Source organism: Pogoniulus pusillus, chromosome 8, assembly GCF_015220805.1.
Source record: "Pogoniulus pusillus isolate bPogPus1 chromosome 8, bPogPus1.pri, whole genome shotgun sequence".
Lineage (NCBI taxonomy): Eukaryota > Metazoa > Chordata > Aves > Piciformes > Lybiidae > Pogoniulus > Pogoniulus pusillus.
Window position 1 is genome coordinate 4,568,020 of NC_087271.1, and position 18,914 is coordinate 4,586,933.

Sequence of the window (18,914 nt, forward strand, 5' to 3'; positions counted from 1 at the left end):
TAATCCCTTTGGTTTAAGTGAGGCTTGTTATTGTTAAAAGCTTATTGATGTATGCCTCAAAAATTCTGTTTACAGTGATGTAAACCTATGTCAGATGTTCAAGTTTTGGTACCTTAGTTGTTAATGAAGTGTTTTATTTACTGAAACTGAATGAATATGTAGAGTAATGATCATGGGATAGGAATGGTAACTCGTGTGATGATAGGGGCCATTATGGGTGGAAAATGCTGCTTCACATGCTTTGGTATCTACATTTTTTTGGACACTCTAATGAGTAGTCTGGTTCTGTTTCTTTTTTCAGATCTTTATTTAATGCACTGGCCTGACACACATGTTCCAGGCAAAAGCAATCGAGAGGTCCGAGCTGAAACCTGGAGAGCCATGGAGGAGCTTTATGAGCAAGGTGATACCATAATGAAAACCTGTCTTGGCAGAAGGAATTGCAGTACATTTGGGGAGCTGATAGTGAGTCATTCAAAAACTGAGCTTGAACTGGATGCTCATATTTTGGTGGGATTTGGGTGTACTAATTATGTGAATCTCTGGAAATCACAGCATTAGCATTTTGTTAAGCTAAAATGAGAGAACTTTCCATTGCTTGTACATAAAACATTGTCAAATTCTGCCCTTGAGACTAACAATGTTGTGCATACCTCTTTGAGGAAATTTACAAGTATAGAATCATAGAATCAACCAGGCTGGAAGAGACCTCCAAGATCATCCAGTCCAACCTAGCACCCAGCCCTAGCCAGTCAACTAGACCATGGCACTAAGTAACACTGAAATGTCTAACTTGTGCCACTATAGAACATCTTTGTAGTAGCCTCCTCTGTTTTAAGTATAAATCATGCTAAGTTTTACTTGGTTTAGATGTTCTTTGATGCAATTTTCCATTTTACCATATGTACTTTGCAGATTCATTTGTGCTTTTAAAAAGGTCAGCACCCCATGATGAGTAAATGAGGAACAAAGACTCAAACTGCAGATTCTTTAGTGCTAATTTTTGAAAAAGAAAAAATCCATGAAAAGAGCTCTTTTGATAGTTCTGATAACTGCTGATTATTGGTGTTTAGTTGCTGTGGTTGATAGGGCACATCAGTGGTTACATTCTCCTGGATGTTAAGAGGAAGTTCTTCCCAGAGAGAGTGATTTGCCATAGGAATGGGCTGCCCAGGGAGATGATGGAGTCACTATCCCTGGAGATGTTCAAAAAAAGACTAGATGGGACTCTTAGTGCCATGGTCTAGTTGATTGGACAGGGCTGGGTGCTAGGTTGGACTGGATGATCTTGGAGATCTCTTCCAACCTGGTTGATTCTGTGATTCTGAATTTGAACTGGCTGCTCATATTTCAGTGGGCTTTGGGTGTATGAGTTATGTGAATCTCTGGGAACCACAGCATTGGCATGTTGGTAAGTTAAATGAGACAACTTTCTGTTGCTTGTACATAAAACATTGTCAAGTTCTGCCCCTGGGACTAATGATGTTAGTCTGACAACTAACTTCTGCAGTGTACATTCATAGCAAATGGTAGACTGCCTCAGTCAGGATTTGTCATGTAGATGGGGGAGGAAGATTTTGCTCCTTATGTGTGCAGTATTACTAGAAATAGTATTGTATGACAATGAGGATCACCCTTTTTACAGCCTTGGGGTTCTACAGACAGGGAGAACACTTGCTGGATTAAGCAGCCTACCTGCTAGCCCAGTCTTCCTGAAATAGTGATTATAGCAGGAGAGTTGCACAAAGGCAATGACAGACTGTGCCACACCTGGTTTTATCAGAGCAATAGATAAACCTGTTCTCTTCCATCTTCAACTCTTCTGGTACTTTTGGTCTACCTGTGGAAACACAAAGTAAATTCTTTGGTATGTCTTTTGTTCTTGTTCTTTATGTAAAGCATTAAGGAAACTGCAAACAAGTGTTTTATGCTGTGTAAGAGATTACAGCATTCTGGGTTTGAAGAAACACTGCATTGACTGAATGTAGAATGTCTTAAGGCATCAATGACCTTTATGTCCAAAGATTCAACAAGGTGCTTCATCTTTAATCATGTTTTCCCTGATGAGTGTTTAAGGTAGTGCATATCATTTGTGCCTAGATACGTTGCCCTAACTTGCTGAAAGGTATTTCCAACTTCTATTACTATTCCTACCCTATTGTCTTTATTCTGCTTTCACATGTGTTTGGTCTTGTCTGTCTTACATAACTCTCCTCTCTTTATCTTCCTAATGGGAAAGACTGTGAGCTATTCAAATGGTCTTTAAGGCGAAGGAAATACCATGGCTGGCCTCGTAGGCAGAGGAAATAGTATGTTTGTGTTTTGTTCTTGTGTGTGATTGCCCTTTGCAGGCATTCCATGTTATGTTTTTTCTTGCCATTGCGTTAATTATTTGTTTGCATGGCTAAGTACTACACTTCCTACTGAAGATTAAATGCTGCATATCTTACTGTGTTGAGTTCTGGGCCCCTCACTACAAGAGGGAGGTGCAGGACTGTGTTCAGAGAAGGACAATGAGGCTCATGAAGGGCCTGGAGCACTTGGGCTGCGATGAACATCTGAGGGAGCTGGGATTGTTCAGTGTGGGGAAGAGCAGGCTGAGGCAAGACCTCATTGCTCTCTACAACTTCCTGAAGGGATCTTGGTTGAGGAGGGGGCAGCCTCTTCTCCTTGATGGCAAACAACAGGACCAGAGGAGGTCAGAGAACGTCAGGGGCTAGAAGTGACCTCAAAAGCTCATCCCAGTCCAACCCCCCTGCCAGAACAGGATCACCTATACCAGATCACACAGGAATGTGTCCAGGCAGGTTTTGAATATCTCCAGAGAGGGAGACTCCACAACCTCCCTGGAGAGCCTGTTCCAGTGTTCTGTCACCCTCACAGTAAAAAAAATTCCTCCTCATGTTTACATGAAACTTCCTATGCCTCAACTTCCACCCATTTCCCCTAGTCCTGCCATTGGGCATCATCCAGCAGAGCCTGGCTCCATCCTCCTGGCACTCACCCTTTACATCTTTATAACCAGTGATGAGGTCACTTCTCAGTCTCCTCTCCTCAAGCAGCAGAGCCCCATCTCCCTTAGGCTCTTCTTGTAGGAGATGTTCCATTGCCTTAATCATCTTTGAAGCTCTGCACTGCACTCTCTCAAGCGGTTCTATGTCCCTCTTGAACTGGGGGGCCCAGAACTGAACACAGTACTCCAGACTTGGCCTTGCCAGGGCAGAGTAGAGGGGCAGGAGAACCTCTCTCAACCTACTAAGCACAGCCCTTCTAATACACCCCAGAATGGCATTGCCTCTCCTGGCCACAAGAGCACATTGCTGGCTCTTGGTCAACCTGTAATCCACTAGGACACCCAGATCCTTTTCCCCTCTGCTGCCTTCCAACAGGTCAGTCCCCAACCTATACTGATCCCTGAGGTTGTTCTTTCCCAGGTGCAAGACTCTACACTTGCCCTTGTTGAATTACATTAAATCTCCTCCTGCCCACCTCTCCAGCCTGTCCAAGTCCCACTGAATGGCAGCACAGCCTTCTGGTGTGGCAGCCACTCCACCCAGTGTGGTGTCATCAGCAAACTCATCCAGGTCACTGAGGAATATTGAACAGAACTGGTCCCAATACTGATCTCTGTAGGACCCCAGCAGTTGCAGGTGTCCAACTAGACTCCAGCCCATTGACAACTCTCTGACTTCAACCAGTTCCCAGTTTTAGAGGCCACTAGAAGTCCTACCAACATCTTACCCTCTTTAACCTGAAATTTGTATGTTTTACCCTCTATTCTCTACAAACAAGGCAAAGCTAGCTTGCCTTTTTTTAGTGTCCCAGTTGTATAGCCAGAGCTCAGTCATTAAATTTGCTGGCTTCACTTCAAGTTCTTCCAGGGAAAAATGTCATGCAGCCCTGGTCAAAAAAGGTAGGTACATTTACAGTGGTATACAAACTTGTAACACTTGTTTCATTCCATAAGGTGAACCAAAATGTATCAATTGTACCTCTACTTCCCCAAATCCTACAAAAAGTTCATTGGAACACCTACTTTTCATGTCAGTGAATTCTAACACTGCATCCTCAGCAAGTTTGCATATGACACCAAGTTGTGTGGCACAGTCGACTTGCTAGAGGGCAGGGATGCCACCCAGAGAGACCTGGACAGGCTGGAGAGGTGGGCACAAGCTCATGAAATTCAGCAAGGCCAAGTCTTGCGTCTGAGTCAGCACAATCCCAAGCACAGACCCTCCAGGCTGGGTGGGGAATGGCTGAGAGCAGCCCTGAGGAAAAGGACCTGGGGGTCTGGGTTGATGAAAAGCTCAACGTGAGCCAGCAGTATGCACAGAAAGCAGCTGTGTGCTGGGCTGCAGCAAGAGCAGTGTGGGCAGCAGGGCAAGGGAGGGGATTCTCCCCCTTTACTCCACTCTCCTCAGACCCCACCTGGAGTCCTGTGTGCAGTTCTGGAGCGCCCAGCACAAGGAGGACATGGAACTATTGGAGCAAGTCCAGAGGAGGGCCATGAAGATGCTCAGAGGGCTGGAGCAGCTCTGCTATGAGGACAGGCTACAGGAGTTGTGGCTCTTCAGCCTGGAGAAGAGAAGGCTTTGAGGAGACCTTAGAGTGGCTTTCCGGTACCTGAAGGGGGCCTACAGGAAGGCTGGGGAGGGACTACTGACAAGGCTTGTAATGACAGGACAAGAGGTAATGAGTTTAAACTGGCAGAAGGAAGATTCAAACTAGATGTTAGGAAGAAACTTTTTCCAGTGAGGGTGGTGAGACACTGGCACAGGTTGCCCAGGGAGGTTGTGGCTGCTCTCTCCCTGGAGGTGTCCAAGGCCAGGTTGGATGAGGGCTTGAGCCCTGTTCTAGTGGGAGGTGTCCCTGCCTATGGTGGAGGGGTTGGAACTGGCTGATCCTTGAGGTCCTTTCCAACCTAAACCATTTTATAAGTCTATGATTGATTTGTGAGAAACACTCATATGCTGGGTGAGAAATGATTCAGTGCAGAGTGTGCTAGTTTGTCTTATAGTCTGTCTTCCCTGAGTCTTCCAATGTTGGGGTGTGCATGCATTTAGGCCCAGCCTTGCTTTTGAGGAAGGGGAAACCACCATCTCATGGGGTAGCTTGGGAATCAGGATTCTGCCTCTGCTGTTGGTAGGAAACCCAGGCGATCAGAAGGTTTTCTAACAGAAAAGCTTCAGAGGATCTGCTGCAATTTTCACTGCTCAATGATTGCATCTCCTTTACATAGAGAATTAGGAACACATGAAAAGGGAGGGTAGTTACACCCTGTTTTTAGAGTTGTACTATGTACCTAGTACAGTAGGATAAAGGCACTTCCTACACTAGAAACTCCTGTGTAAAACTGCTGGATGCTAGACCAACCTGATAGCTCTGTGTTCACAGCAGGAAAGATCTTCCTGTTAAACTGATTTCTACTACCTGAAGACAACAGTTTTAAGAGATAGTTTCTTTAAATGCTTTTATACCTGAGCTGCTCCTCTTGGTTTATTTTTTTGGCTGGTGTTTTGGGTTTTGTTGTTGTTGCTTTTGTTTTTAGCTTTGTTTTTGGGATAGTTTGTTTGTTTGTGGTTCTTTTTGTTGTCATTGTTGGGGTTTGTTTGTTGTTTTTTTCTTATCTGCTCCATATTGGAGCTGTTTTCACTGGAGTTGAGTGACTCCATTGCTCTATGTCCATCTGTCTTAAGACTGCAGTAAGAGTAAAGAAGTCTCTCTCTGTATTTCAGTGCTGAGAGGCAGAGAATTCTAGGTGTGTGTTAGTTCAACAGCCTGCATTATGTGTTTTCCTTTAAGAAGTTAAGGGATAAACCATTCTGAGGGAATAGAAAGGAAAAAAAAACTTGTTAGTTTTGGTCAGCAAGAGATTGGTGTGTAATAACTGGCTCTTTCTGTTGTAACAGCTGAAATCAACTAGGATTCTTGTAATATCAAGGCTGTGGTTTGAATTTTTGTGGGCTCATACATGGTAGTTTTGTAGAACTGTCCACTCAAATAACTCGGGACAGAGGCCAGACTGCCTACAGAACTTGTTCCAAGATACATACATTGAGTCAACTATTCCCTTGACAGCTGCAGCATTCTTGTATAGGCATTTGTCTGCTAGAGGATGAAAGCAGTGTGGCAAGCTCCTTTGACATCATGAATGGTCATTATATAGGCTCACTGGTAATTGGTCTGTTCTAACAAAATGTCCCTTTCCATATGCAGTGGCTTTTGTGACCTTGATTTTGTGGGTAGCCCACCATCTTGGCAAGCCTTTTGTACACATATGCACATGATTACTTGTCCTTCCATCTAAAAATGCTGGGAAGAACGAGGGCCTCCAGCCAGCTTCTGCATGAAGTTGGGTTTTCTGCATTCAGGTCCCACTGGAGCTCAGTGCCATTTTAGTAGGAGAGAACTCCTGATCTTTTTAGTGTAAGCAGTGCAGCCCATGCTTATGTGGAATACTGATACACACATCAGAAAAGTCTTTGTGTGTTAACACAGGATTGGAACTCAAACCCTATGAGGAGAGGCTGAGGGAGCTGGGGCTGTGCAGCCTGGAGAAGAGGAGGCTCAGGGCTGACCTCATTGCTGTCTACAGCTACCTGAAGGGAGGCTGCAGCCAGGTGAGGGTTGGTCTCTTCTGCCAGGCAACCAGCAACAGAACAAGGGGACACAGTCTCAAGTTGTGCTGGGAGAGGTACAGGCTGGGTGTCAGGAGGAAGTTGTTGCCAGAGAGAGAGATTGGCATTGGAATGGGCTGCCCAGGAAGGTAATGGATTTGCCATCCCTGGAGGTATTCAAGGAAAAACTGGATGAGGCACTTAGTGCCATGGTCTAGTTGGTTGGACAGGGCTGGGTGCTAGGTTGGACTGGATGATCGTGGAGGTCTCTTTCAACCTGGTTGATTCTATGATTCTATGATTTTGTTAAGCATGGAGCAGCACTCTTCAAAATAAATACAATTATTATGTTAGTTTAATAGTCTTCATAGATGATTTGAAGAAAATCCTATAAAGTACCAGAAACTGTTTAACACAGTAACTGTTACTATGTTACTGCAAAAAAAAAAATCTGGTTTGCCTAATTCCAAGTAAAAGAGGAAACTTCATCAATCTTAACAGTATTCTTGTCCTTTTCATCTTTGGGCATAGACCAAGCATCATCTTTGCTTCCTCCATTTTCTGTCAACTCTTAAAAATATTAGTGAGGGTCCAGTAAACCAAATGCAGTTTTTGTGTGAGTGGCACAAACTTCCAGTACATCCTTTCCTAGGTGACACATTCAGGCCACACCTTGAGTACTGTGTCCAGTTCTGGGCCCCTCAATTCAAGAAAGATGTTGAGGTGCTGGAACATGTCCAGAGAAGGGCAACAAAGCTGGTGAGGGGCCTGGAGCACAAATCCTATGAGGAGAGGTTGAGGGAGCTGGGCCTGTTTAGCCTGGAGAAGAGGAGGCTCAGGGGTGATCTTATTACTGTCTACAACTACCTGAAGGGGCATTGTAGCCAGGTGGGGGGTGGCCTCTTCTCCCAGGCAACCAGCAATAGAACAAGGGGACACAGTCTCAAGTTGTGCCAGGGTAGGTATAGGCTGGATATTAGGAAGAAGTTCTTCACAGAGAGAGTGATTTCCCATTGGAATGGGCTGCCCAGGGAGGTGGTGGAGGCACCGTCCCTGGGGGGTCTTCAAGAAAAGACTGGATGAGGCACTTAGTGCCATGGTCTAGTTGATTGGATAGGGCTGGGTGCTAGGTTGGACTGGATGATCTTGGAGGTCTCTTCCAACCTGGTTGATTCTATGATTCTGTTTTTATTCTAGTGAAAACTGAAACTATGCTGGTATTGTCCAACAACGAACAGCTGACAGTTCATAAACACTTGTTACACCTCTACAAAATGTTTCTGTGGTGCTTATGTTGGTAGAAGTCAGATGTGAATGTGCATGCTTTAGTTGCACTAAACTTTTGATAAGAAAAAGCAAGTAACTAATTTTCCTAGCCCCACAGATTTTGCACGTTGGCAGTAGTAGTCTCTCTGTACCTATGAAGATGTGTCTTGAACTTGTTATTATCAAAAACACAGTTCAGAGATGTGTTTTCATGGGGTGAAGGTGGTTGCAGTTGGTGAGGATGTTGGTTGCACCCCACCCTGTTGATCAGATAAGATAGCAGTTAAAGAAGTATGCAAGAAAAGAAAGGGACTGCTCATTTGTGCAGAAGATCATAAAGAAGCCTCCATAACATGCTGTAGAATAAGTCTTTTTGGCACAGATACAGAAACGGGACTAAATCTGAACTGGCATAGCTGCCTGTCCCCATTTGTTATCTTTCCCTTCTGAGTTTTGTGTTGGGGGTTTTGTTTTGTTTCCTTGTTTGTTTTTTTGTTTTATTTTTTTCTGCTTTGTTTTGGGGTTTTTTCCACTTTAAAATTGGTTCCAAATATAAAGATCAGTCCTCAGACTTTTGTTTCATCACTTATTGGGCTGCACAGTTTCAGCTTTTTCTACTAAGTGAATCCCTTTTCTCAAAGAGGGTTTTTTTTTTTTGCTTAACTTACTAAAGCAAATCTACACATTTGTGCACTCACCCAAGTGCCTAGAAGGGCCCAATGTGAACAAATGGACTTGTGGGAAGAATGCCATACTGAAATACATTTCACAGTGAAGTCCTTGTCTGAAATTATCCCAAGAACAAGCACAATTGTGCTTAGGCAGTGACTGGCTGGAGAGCAGCCCTAAGGAATGGGACTTGGGGGTGCTGGTGGACAAGAAGGTCAACATGAGCCAGCAGTATGCACTTGCAGCCCAGAAAGCCAATCAGATCCTGGGCTGCATCAGAAGTGTGGCTAGCAAGTTGAGGCAGGTGATTCTCCCCTTGTACTCCACACTGGTGAGACCCCACCTGCAGTACTACATCCAGTTCTGGAGTCTCCATTACAATAAGGATCTGGATGTGCTGGAGTGTGTCCAGAGAAGGGCCACGGGGATGCTCAGAGGGCTGCAGCACCTCTCCTATGGGGACAGAATGAAAGAGTTGGAGCTGTTCAGTCTGGAGAAGAGGAGGGTCCCAGGTGACCTTCTTGTGCCCTGTCAGTATCTGAAGTGGTCTACAAAAAAAGATGGGGAGGGACTTTTTAGGCTCTCAGGGAGTGACAGGACTGGGGGGAATGGAGCAGAGCTGGAGGTGGGGAGAGTCAGACTGGAGGTGAGGAGGAAGTTGTTGAGCATGAGAGTGGTGAGAGGCTGGAATGGGTTGCATAGGGAGGTGGTTGAGGCCCCATGGCTGGAGGTGTTTAAGGCCAGGCTGGATGATGCTTTGGCCAGCCTGATCTAGGGTAGGGTGTCCCCACCCATGGCAGAGGAGTTGGAACTTGTGGTCCCTTCCAACCCTGACTGATTCTATGAATAACTTTGTCTTCATAAGTGATGTCCATGATTTGGGGGAAAGTAATAAATTCTCTGATTTGCATATGCTGAATTCAAGCTGTAGATTATTAGGTACTATAAAGCAATATTGCATTAGTGGCATCAACTAGGTCACTGTTATTCATACCAGCTAGGAATCGTTATCACATCTGCTAGGAGAGTCCAAAATGTATCCCAGTTCAGGAAGCTGTGCTATCAATAGTTGCAGTGGGGACAAACTAGTTAACATCTATGTCAGCTCAATAATGCTTTCAAAGGGCTACTTTAAAGGGTACATATTCTAATGGCCTTTAAGTGTTTCGTTGAGTTACTGATTATTTTGATCACCTTTTTCACACCATAGTGTGTGGTGGCAATATTTACTTAAGGTATGGTGGGATGGATTGTATACCATATTACTTCTGCAGCTTTGCTTGTCCAGATGTTTATGAGCAATTCCAGATACAAAAAACTTATTTTCAGCCCTTCTTTTAAAGCCTGTGTTCTGTTCACAGTGTAACTGTGCATGCTTTAGGCTAAACCAAAACACAATCTGTAAGAATAGAGGGGCACTGATTTGGTTTTGAAAACAAGTGACAAGCTGCCTTTTTGGTGGATATTTTTAAGTCTAGTTTGTCATGTCAGCTCAAGGGGAAAAATAATCTGTTAACTAAGATAGGGTTGCATTGCAGTAGTGAGAATGAGCTGCCAGGGTCAAAGGGCCAGGACACATTCAGCTAGCATGGCTGTATTGTGCTATTGAGTTGGTCATTGAACAGCTGTGTGAGCTGAATGTCTGTCACTAGCTTCTAGTCACAGAAGTTGACTTCTACCCATGCCCCTTCTCCTGTTTATCATGGTTCACAGGTGATCTGTAGCAAGAGTAATGGTCATAGAAGTGTACTAGTAGGAACATAATTTTAAGGTGAATAAGCACCTTAAATATCTACTGGAGTACTGAATAGTATAAAAAGAAATACTTTGGAGGAGGAAGCATGATTTTTGTTTAACTCTGCCACAGTATCCTGTGTGTCTTAGGATTTTAGTATCTGTGGCTGTGAGATGGGAACAACTGTTACTTGATGGATTTAAAACCTAATTCTGTGTGGGTTCTGTCAGTCCCCTGTTTTCTTAGTCAAGGCTTTGGCTTGCAGTCTGCATGTGAGGCACACTCAGCCTGCAGCTTTGATGTAGCAAGATGTGCTGAAATCAAACCTTGCATGCGTTCTGTGAGTGACACCATTTACCCACAGAGATGTTCTTAGTATGCCTATCAGAGAGCAAGTGGATCTTTCCAGCCTACATAACCATCTCTAATAATGATGCAGTTACTGCAGCTGACAGCTTGGGAGAAGTGGATCCATTTCTGTTTTTCCTCTGTGGCCTGAATAGAGCATGTAACAGAATGGGCACTGTTCACTGGACGTGGGAATTCTTCCTTGCTCTGACTCATGTAGAGCAGTGGGGAGGGGGAGGAAAACGGGCTTCACAAACTTAGCATCCACTTTTGCCATGTAAAAAAAACCTTTCTGAGATGAACTTTGGACCTTTAATATTCTGGAGGGTATTTAGAAGTTTGATAAAAGTTCACAGCAGTGCTAGAGACAGATAACGTTGACTATTGTACTAAAACAGTGCTGTGGTGCCAAAACAGTGTGTTTGTGCTTTTTTTGTTGTTGTTGCAAGACTAACAGTGCCTATTAAACTTTGTATAATTTGGTGTTATACTAAATGGAAGGAAAAATCCCTAATCCAGATCGCCATGAAAAAAAAAAGCCTTAAATTTAATAGGCAACTAAATTGCACAGCAGTCCGTTAGCATGATGTATTGCTTCACGGCAGCTGGGAGTAATACAGTGTGATGAAACTACCCATGTGGTGGAGACCAAGAGTTTTTGCTATAGGACATAAACCATAATCATTTTCCCCCCTTATAATCAACCATTATTTTGCCAATATGTTTTCTCCTGTGCCTTGCAGAGCTTTTCAAAGCTGGATGGAAGTTTGTGCTCCACCATTGCGGTCAAGTCAAATTTTAGCATGCATAAAAGAAGCATCATTGCCAAGTTTTCCTTCGAGCTTGTGAAGTCAGAGTTGCAAAGAGTGGGACAAAGCCTCAGTAAGCTTTGGGAGGTAGAGGGAATTGCAAACTCTTTGTTTATTGCACCTGGCAGGTTTTCAAAATGTGCATCATAGGGGCCAAACCACTCATTTCCTTGAGCAGATAAGGAGGATGCTTTGGCTCCCTGACAGGGTTTTCTGATTGCAAAGAAGGCAGTAAGTGAAAAGTGTACCCTCCAAAGGGATTGGAGCTAAGACTTTGTGAGCTTGTATCTCACAAGACTAGTAGAACTGGTTACATTAAAAAGAAGTAGAGACTTCAAAAGCAATGAAGTTGAAACAAAGGGTTGTAACTTCACCAAAACTAAATATATGGATTAATGAAAGTGAAATGTTATAGTAGTGCTCTCTTTGTTTTTTGTTTGTTTGGGTTTTTTTAAAGGTGTTAAGAAAATGTCTGGGTTTTAAAAAAAGGAAAGAAATTCCAATTCTTGTTCCCCTGTTTTCAGGGAAAATGTTTACTGTCTTGGCAGTTTGGAAGTTAGCATTCTCTGTACAACATCTCTAAACACAGGAATGCTGTAATACTGATTTTTAGTAGGAGTAACTCAGATGACTTAAGACACAGCATAACTGATGTGAAATCTGAACAAAAACTTAACAAGTAATGCAGTGGGACTATGGCACAGACCTCAAAATCTCCTATGAGAAATACACTTGAAGCAAAACATCTTAAGTATAATAGGGGGAGGGTGGGAGGAAATGGAAGCTTTCTGTGGAAGAAGGCAAGTTTAATAACTGCTTTGATCTTTCACATCTGTGATTGAGCTTTATCTCAGGCTGAAATGAAAGCTTTATTCTTGAGGGGTAAGAACAGCATGTTTTTCTGTAACTCCTCAGCTTCAAACAATGCACTATAATATTTTGGTTGACCATTGTGTTAAAATTGAAAGTGGTTGGGAGGTGGTGGAGTCAACATCCCTGGAGGTGTTCAAGAAAAGACTGGATGAGACACTTAATGCCATGGTCTAGTTGACTGGATAGGGCTGGGGGATGCGTTGGACTTGATGAGCTTGGAGGTCTCTTCCAACCTGGATGATTCTATGGCTTTCCATAACAATCTGTTAGTGTTGGCACTTCAGGGTTGTTTGTCAGTACATGCCCAGGTTTTGCTCTTCTGGCAGATTACACCGAATTTATGCAAATCTCTGTAGTACAGGTTCTAACCTAATTATGTTCTACAACTTGAACAGCAATAACTTCTGTGAGGGGAAACTGTTTAGTATTTTAGTCGTTCATCTATATATTTTTTGTATCCTACAAAAAAAAAACCACATTAAAAAGTGCTGGTATGTGTGCAGGTTTTGCTGTTGTGCTTCTTTATCTGCTTGTGCTGCTAAAATAAGTTAAAGCAGCACAGCAGTCAAGTTGTCTGCACAGTTATTGGCTTTTCTAATGGCAAACTGGTAGTTACTTTTTAAAAGACTTGAACAATCTGTTTGTAGTAATTACCAATAAGCTGCAACTTCACTTACAGAATTTCACAAGAGGCTAGAAAAAAAGACTTTAGGTAAATCTAACCTGCAAATTCAAGACAGTTTGCAATAATCTCACTGCACCTGTTTTTATATGCCAATTTGTAGGATATTTGAGAGATTTTGTTGTTTGGTTTTTTTTAAATACATAAAAGATGCATTTTAGGAATAATTGCTTGGTTAGCACATTTTTCTCCAACACTTTGTTAGCTTTCATTTCAAGTTAGTGTATTCACATCTCTCAGTTGCATTAATAAGTTTGTTTCCAGGTTCAGATCAAGGCAATTCCACATAGCTCTCTGCTGATCTCAATAAAGTGGCAATTTAATCTGTGGAGTGAGGGCAATTTCAGTCCAGAAATCATTCTTCTGACATGAAGTAGCCTTGAACTACCCAATGCCTTTTTTTGTCTGAAAGAATGACAGTGCAACTTTTAGGTTAATTCCATTTACATTTTTTTGCTATATTCTTTGCATGCACATATATAGAACTGGCACATATACTGAATTAACAGTGATTGAACTTCTGTATTCACACACTTTGAGAAAAACTTTCCTTCTGGCCTCCCCAGTTCAAGATAGCCAAGGAATTACTGTAGAGAGTCCAGTGGAAAGCCACTGAGATGATTAAGGGACTGAAAAAAATCTGTCTTACAAGAAAAAGCTGGGAGAGCTGGGGCTGTTTAGCTTGGAGAAGGAGAGACTGAGGAGGGATCTCATTAATGCTTATCAATATCTAAAGCATGAGTGTCAGGAGGATGAATCCAGACTCTTCTCAGTGATGTCCAGTGATAGGACAATGGGTAGTGAACACAAACTGGAACATGGGAGATTCCACCTAAGCATAAGGAGAAAATGTTTCACTTTGAGGGTGGCACACTGCTTAGAGAGGTTGTGAAGCCCACGCCCCCCCCTCCAGTCTCATTCAAAACCTAGCTGGGCTTGTTCCAGTGTGATTTACTCAAGGTGATCCTCTTCTACTAGGACTGTTGGACTAGATCTTCAGAGTCCCCTTCCAATCCCTGATGTTTTGTGATTCTGTGATCAGTTAGAGTTGATGTCCCCACATTGATCTGTGCGAGGGTAGGGAAGCTCTACAGAGGGACTTGAATAGAATGGATCAATGGGCCAGTGTTAATAGCATGAGCTTCACAAAGGCCAAATGCCAGGTCCTGCACTTGGGCCACAACAAGCCCAAGCAGTGCTACAGCCTTGGGAAGTGTAGCTGGAAAGCTGTCTAGCAGAAAGGGACCTGGAGGTTGTAACAGACAAACAACTCAGTATGAGCAAGCAGTTTGCTCAGGTGGCAAAGAAAGCCAGAGGCATCCTGGCTTGGATTAGAAATGCTGTGTCCAGAGTATTACCTTGAGTATTGTGTTCAGTTTTGGGCACCTCATTACCAGAAGGCTATGGAGGTGCTGGAACAGAAGAGGCAACAGAAAAAGGGCAACAAAGCTGGTGAAGGACCTGGAGAATAAATCTTGTGAAGAGTGAATGAGGGAGCTTGGGGCTGGTTAGTTTGAAGAAGAAGAGGCTGAGGGGAGATCTCCCCTCAGTCTTACAACTACCTGAAAGGATGTTGTGGAGAGGCTGCTGCTGGTCTCTTCTCACAGGTAAATAGAATCATAGAATCAACCAGGTTGGAAGAGACCTCCAAGATTATCCAGTCCAACCTAGCACCTACTCCTAGCCAGTCAACTAGATCATGGCACTGAGTGCCTCATCCAGGCTTTTCTTGAACACCTCCAGGGATGGTGACTCCATCACCTCCCTGGGCAGCCTGTTCCAAATAGTGGTAGAACAAGAGGCAATGGCCTCAAGCTGTGACTGGCTAGGTTAAGATTGGACATTAGGGAACACTTTTTCACAGCGAGAGTGGTCAGGCATTGGAATGGGCTGCCCAGGGAGGTGGTTCAGTTACCAACCCTGCATGTGTTTAAAAGTCGTTTGGATGTGACACTTGGGAATATGGTTTAAGGGTGAATTTTGTTGAGTAGGGATAATGGTTGGACTTGATGATCCTGGGGCTCTTTTCCAACTGGAATACTTATGGGATTCTGTGATTAACTTAGCACAGAGCAAGGACCAAACTATCAAAGATGAGTCAGGACTGAGGTGTGGTGGCAGAGCAGTACTGGGAGTTGTGAATTATGGTATCTGAGGTTTGAAGGAAGACATCTGATTTCAGGGTTCTCAGCACTTAATTTATACATGTGCATGCACACTTAAGGTCTGTTTGAAGAAATAACCTTCAGGTCACCTATGTGCCACTTAGCTTGATTTGCATGTCAACAGCAGTTGAGACATCTACCCACTGTTTTAAGCTTGGTGCTTTTCAGATACTGTTCCCTTAACTGACATTTCTATGCCGTGCTTTATGCACGTCTCAAAATGATCTGATAGCAATATAATAGTGCTGCATAGTTCGTTTAAGCTGCATGTATTGCTCACACACCTATTAGTCTTCAGCAAGTGTTCCATTTTTCTTTAGTTTTGGCAAGCTGCTTGGAACACCATTTCCTTCTTTTCATTCTGGTGGAGTCCAATTGTTCTTTGCTTATACTACCTTAGCTTTTCCCAGAATTTAGCCTGGAGCTTTTATACACTGGGGAGTTGCCAGCATGTTTCGATTATAAAACGATTTCCTAGTGTGCCTGTGACAAACCATGCTTACAGGTAATGCTGTCAAAGTAGGTTTTGGTGCTTTGCTACAAATAAATGATAAGTACAGTTTGTCTCTTGAAACTGGTATCTTTCAAATCCTCTCAGATAGGCAGGATGTTCCCAAAACTTTCTCTTGTCCTGTTTCTTATAAGGTTTGTGCAGATCAGTTGGTGTAAGCAACTTTCTTATCAGTCATCTGGAACAACTAAAAGAAGACTGTGTGATTACCCCACATGTTAATCAGGTGAGTGGATAAGTATATTTCAAGTATCTGGGTCTGGGTTCTTGCTTTGATTGTTTTGGCTTATAATCTCCCTATGCTTTGAAAGACTATACCCAAACTATCCTTAGTCATACAATTTCTTCTCTTTTGCTTCTATATACCTACTGGAAACTAGCCAGGAAAATGACTCGAAGGGAGTGAGGGGAAAAATAAGTCCTTCCTCCTTCCCTTTCCCCAGTTTCTCCCAGGCTGTGTGTTTGTGGCTGGTTTTACGACACAAACAAATGGTTCATGGGTTTGATGATAAAAGAGTTTAGAAATAAAATTCAAGAAGCATTAAAAGTTTTAGCATCTCTGGAATGAACAAAATTTTTGAGAGCCTGTGTTCAAATAGTATGAGTAATTCCTCAAAGCAACACTAAAAGGCTCAGGTAATTCCTTATTCATACCAAGGGTGCTGTGTCCCTTACCTCTCCCTTATTTCAAGTTCATACTTTGAGATCACATTAAATTCAATGAACTTCTCATTTAGAAAGAGGCTGTGAGAGCCCTGGAAAAAATTCTTTTGCTGCCATAGGCAGATAAAAAATAGCCACTTAAATACTGGCAGACTTCCAGGCCACTCAGAACTGTTCTCTTGCTGCAGTTTTCTGCCCCAGCTTGTGCTTGGAAAGTCACACTCCCATTCCTACCACCTCCTGCCACTGGAAGTGTGCTTATGTTAACACAGACCTGGAAACTGCAATGGACGAAGTGCAGCCTCATGGCTTTGCCCTCGGCACAGGTGCTGAGGATTTCTGGCAGCTGTTTATGGTTTAGAGTTAGAAACAGCCACAAAAGGTTACTCAGAATATGGCTGTCAGCACCTAACACCTCCGATTTTGACTGTCTGCTAGACCAAAGGTTACTGAAGGACAATTGTGACTAATATTAAATGAATGTGAAATCATATAAATTAATTGTTCTAAAAAAGCAAGGTGATGACTGTTTAAGCATCACAGTTTGCTAAGGTTCAGTTGTCTTTACAGAAATATCTGTATTCAAAGTCTCACTGGAATTTGGTATAGGTTTTTACTGTCTATTAAACAAGAACAGCCTTGAGTGTCCTACTAAATCACTGCAAGAAAAAAAGACACTTTGGATTTCTTCTGAGATTTCCTCTTAGCCAAAATGTTACCAGTCTTATAGTGCCTGTAGTACTAATGGAGAAGAGTTGTTTCTTGGTGCTATTTGATGGCTTCTCTGTGTTTTTTGTGGCTGAAAAAGAGAGGTAGAAGAGTGCCCCTGCTTTTTTTTTCACATGGTTATTTCTTTAAGGTCATGCAAGCGTTGTTCCAAACGAGACAAAACCAAAACAGCACCAACAAAAATCCATTCCACTGCAAAGTGCACCCCTTTGTACAGTTTTGTTAGAGCCTTAATTTACACTTCTTTTGAGTTACAGGAATCTTGAAACCCACAGTTTAGATTGTCCTCAAAAGAGTATTTATTCTGTTTCTTGCTTGGTGTTGGAATGTCACTGAGTTTGATGGTGACATCACTTAAGCATTATCACATTACTAATGAATTCCTACATTTCAACTGGGAATGGAGGTGTTATTCAAATTATCTTTCACTGTCTAGAGTTAGTAATACAAAAGATCTTTGCTGTAGTTCCACATGAAATAGCAGACACTTTTCAAAGAGCTTATTTCTAGAGATGAAACATCTGCAAATAATCACAGTGTACATTAAAGTATTAAAGCAACAAGTGAAGGAAAATCACTTCCTTTTTAGCTCTGTTATATCTGCATAAAGAATTCAGAGCGTTCTTACAATTCCAATATTCTTGTGATGTTAAAATGGAAAGTGGCAGGGCCTTTTCTAGGGAGGAGTTAGGAAGGAAGAAGAGAGGATGTTCTTTATTATACTTTTATAGTCTTTGCAAACCAGACAATAAGCAGTGCTTCTGTTTTACAAAGCAACCTGCAAGTACTCCCTTGGACAAAACAATATTAGCATAGCTTTAGAAAACATAGCCTGTCTTTTCAAGAATATACTACTGTTGAAGTGTTTAATAGTAAGCAAGCACCTTTGAAAATGGCATTCTACAGTTAAAAATACTGCTAAACACTGTGGGAAATGGTGAGGGAGCTGGGGTTGTTTAGCCTGGAGAAGAGGAGGCTCAGGGGTGACCTCATTGCTGTCTACAACTACCTGAAGGGACATTGTAGCCAGGTGGGGGGTGGCCTCTTCTCTCAGGCAACCAGCAATAGAACAAGGGGACACAGTCTCAAGTTGTGCCAGAGTAGGTCTAGGCTGGGTGTTAGGAGGAAGTTCTTCACAGAGAGAGTGATTGGCATTGGAATGGGCTGCCCAGGGAGGTGGTGGTGGCACTGTCCCTTGAGGTCTTAAGAAGAGACTGGATGAGGCACTTAGTGCCGTGATCTAGTTGACTGGATAGGTCTGGGTGATAGGTTGGACTCGATGATCTTGGAGGTGTCTTCCAACCTGGTTGATTCTATGAAACTTAAAACCTTCAAGTCACAGGTTTGTATTGCAGAGTTTCTAACTGACTTGGCAGTAATAAGTTTGATGTTTATACTTAAGTCTCTTTGAAGGCTCTTAAACTCTCATGGGGGGGGGGGGGGGGGGGGGGGAAGTTACACCTTTTAAGAATTTAATATATGTTTTGTTTAATAGAGCAGTAAGCTTAACTCAAATATCCACAGTTCCTCTCCAAAATCCACACAGGAATTCTCATCAATATTTTTTTTTCTCCTTTTATAAAAATGGCAATTCCTATGTCATGACCTCAAAGAGATTTAGTCATGTTGTTAAAATTGCCATTCACATCGAGCTCCATTATGTAAATTTGTACAAGGTAGAAAGGTATTTTAATATTTGGAGGCATTAGGAAACATTTCTGTATCTAACCTCACCTGAACGGTTCTTCTGTAGAGCCAGGCTTGTCTGTCAGTGTTGTACAGAGAAACAGTGGTGAGGCTGTGCATTCCCTTGGAGAATCTGGCCGAAGTTCAGAGGCAGGGAAACA

General features: G+C 42.8%; 1 protein-coding gene across 2 annotated transcripts in view; it reads left to right on the forward strand.

Moving 5' to 3' along the window:
• Positions 1-18,914, forward strand: part of LOC135177294 (uncharacterized oxidoreductase ZK1290.5-like) — a 65,836-nt gene that overhangs the window by 23,091 nt on the left and 23,831 nt on the right. For both annotated transcript variants that reach the window (XM_064147062.1, XM_064147063.1), the window contains exons 3-4: positions 302-403; positions 15,810-15,901. In XM_064147062.1, coding sequence (XP_064003132.1) covers positions 302-403; positions 15,810-15,901 — 194 coding nt within the window. The remainder of the gene's footprint in view (positions 1-301; positions 404-15,809; positions 15,902-18,914) is intronic.